Genomic DNA, 827 nt, shown 5'->3' on the forward strand with positions numbered 1-827 from the left:
CTCTCTCTCTCTCTCTCTCTCTCTCTGTAGGATGGATTTACCGCCTCCATTCAAACCCCCTCCTCCTCCAGTAAGGTATACAGCTGCAAGACACCATGATATTTCATCACAGCCCATCCCCACTTCAAGATGTAACTCTGTGACAGAACTTAAAGATATGAAACAAATGAATATGTATATATATTAATATGTAAAGCCTGATTTTGTTTTGTTGGACATTTGACAGTAAAAGCTGGTGTATTTTGTCTCTAAATTGACTTTGAGCTATTGCACTACAGATGTTATTTACATTCTTGCAATATTATATGTTCCCTGTGACTTTTTAATAAAGTGCCCGCTATTGTACCTTACGCTGCAGTAAATAAGCATCGCAATGCATAGAAACATAACTGTTGGAACTATACGGCAGATTGACTTCTTTTAAGGTCATTCTGGCTTCATCTGTTAAGCCTGTGATTTAGGATTTCTTGCACAGAAGCCCAATGTCTTTCTCATGTGTAGCTGTTTGGTGCTAGTGCTGCAAATTGACTGACGGCTCTATATCAAAGACCACTGTTGTCCACACAAACCACAGACTAGCACTTGAGATTGGGGCATGCCACAGACCACATGGGAAAAATAGCTGACAAAGACAACAACCACTGGATCCCAATATATACACAGAGGGAGTAGGTGTTGGACATGTTAACTATATTGTTTTATTATTGTTGAATATGTACTGGTTTTATAAATATTGTTTCTATTTCGTTAGCAGACCAAATAAAGTGGACCCTGTTTAATTTGGTCTCTCAGTAATAATTTATTTTTCAAACTTTCAAAACTGCTTT

General features: G+C 37.7%; 1 protein-coding gene across 1 annotated transcript in view; it reads left to right on the top strand.

Annotated features, from left to right (window-relative positions):
• Window positions 1-783, top strand: part of si:ch1073-15f19.2 (T-cell surface protein tactile) — a gene marked incomplete at its 5' end in the record, with an annotated part of 7,607 nt that extends 6,824 nt beyond the window's left edge. Inside the window, 1 exon segment of the mRNA XM_032534546.1 lies at window positions 31-783. Coding sequence (XP_032390437.1) covers window positions 31-187 — 157 coding nt within the window. The 3' untranslated portion in view covers window positions 188-783.
• Between the last annotated feature and the right edge of the window lie 44 nt (window positions 784-827).

The sequence above is a fragment of the Etheostoma spectabile genome, chromosome 13 (genome assembly GCF_008692095.1).
Source record: "Etheostoma spectabile isolate EspeVRDwgs_2016 chromosome 13, UIUC_Espe_1.0, whole genome shotgun sequence".
In the NCBI taxonomy this organism is placed as follows: Eukaryota; Metazoa; Chordata; class Actinopteri; order Perciformes; family Percidae; genus Etheostoma; species Etheostoma spectabile.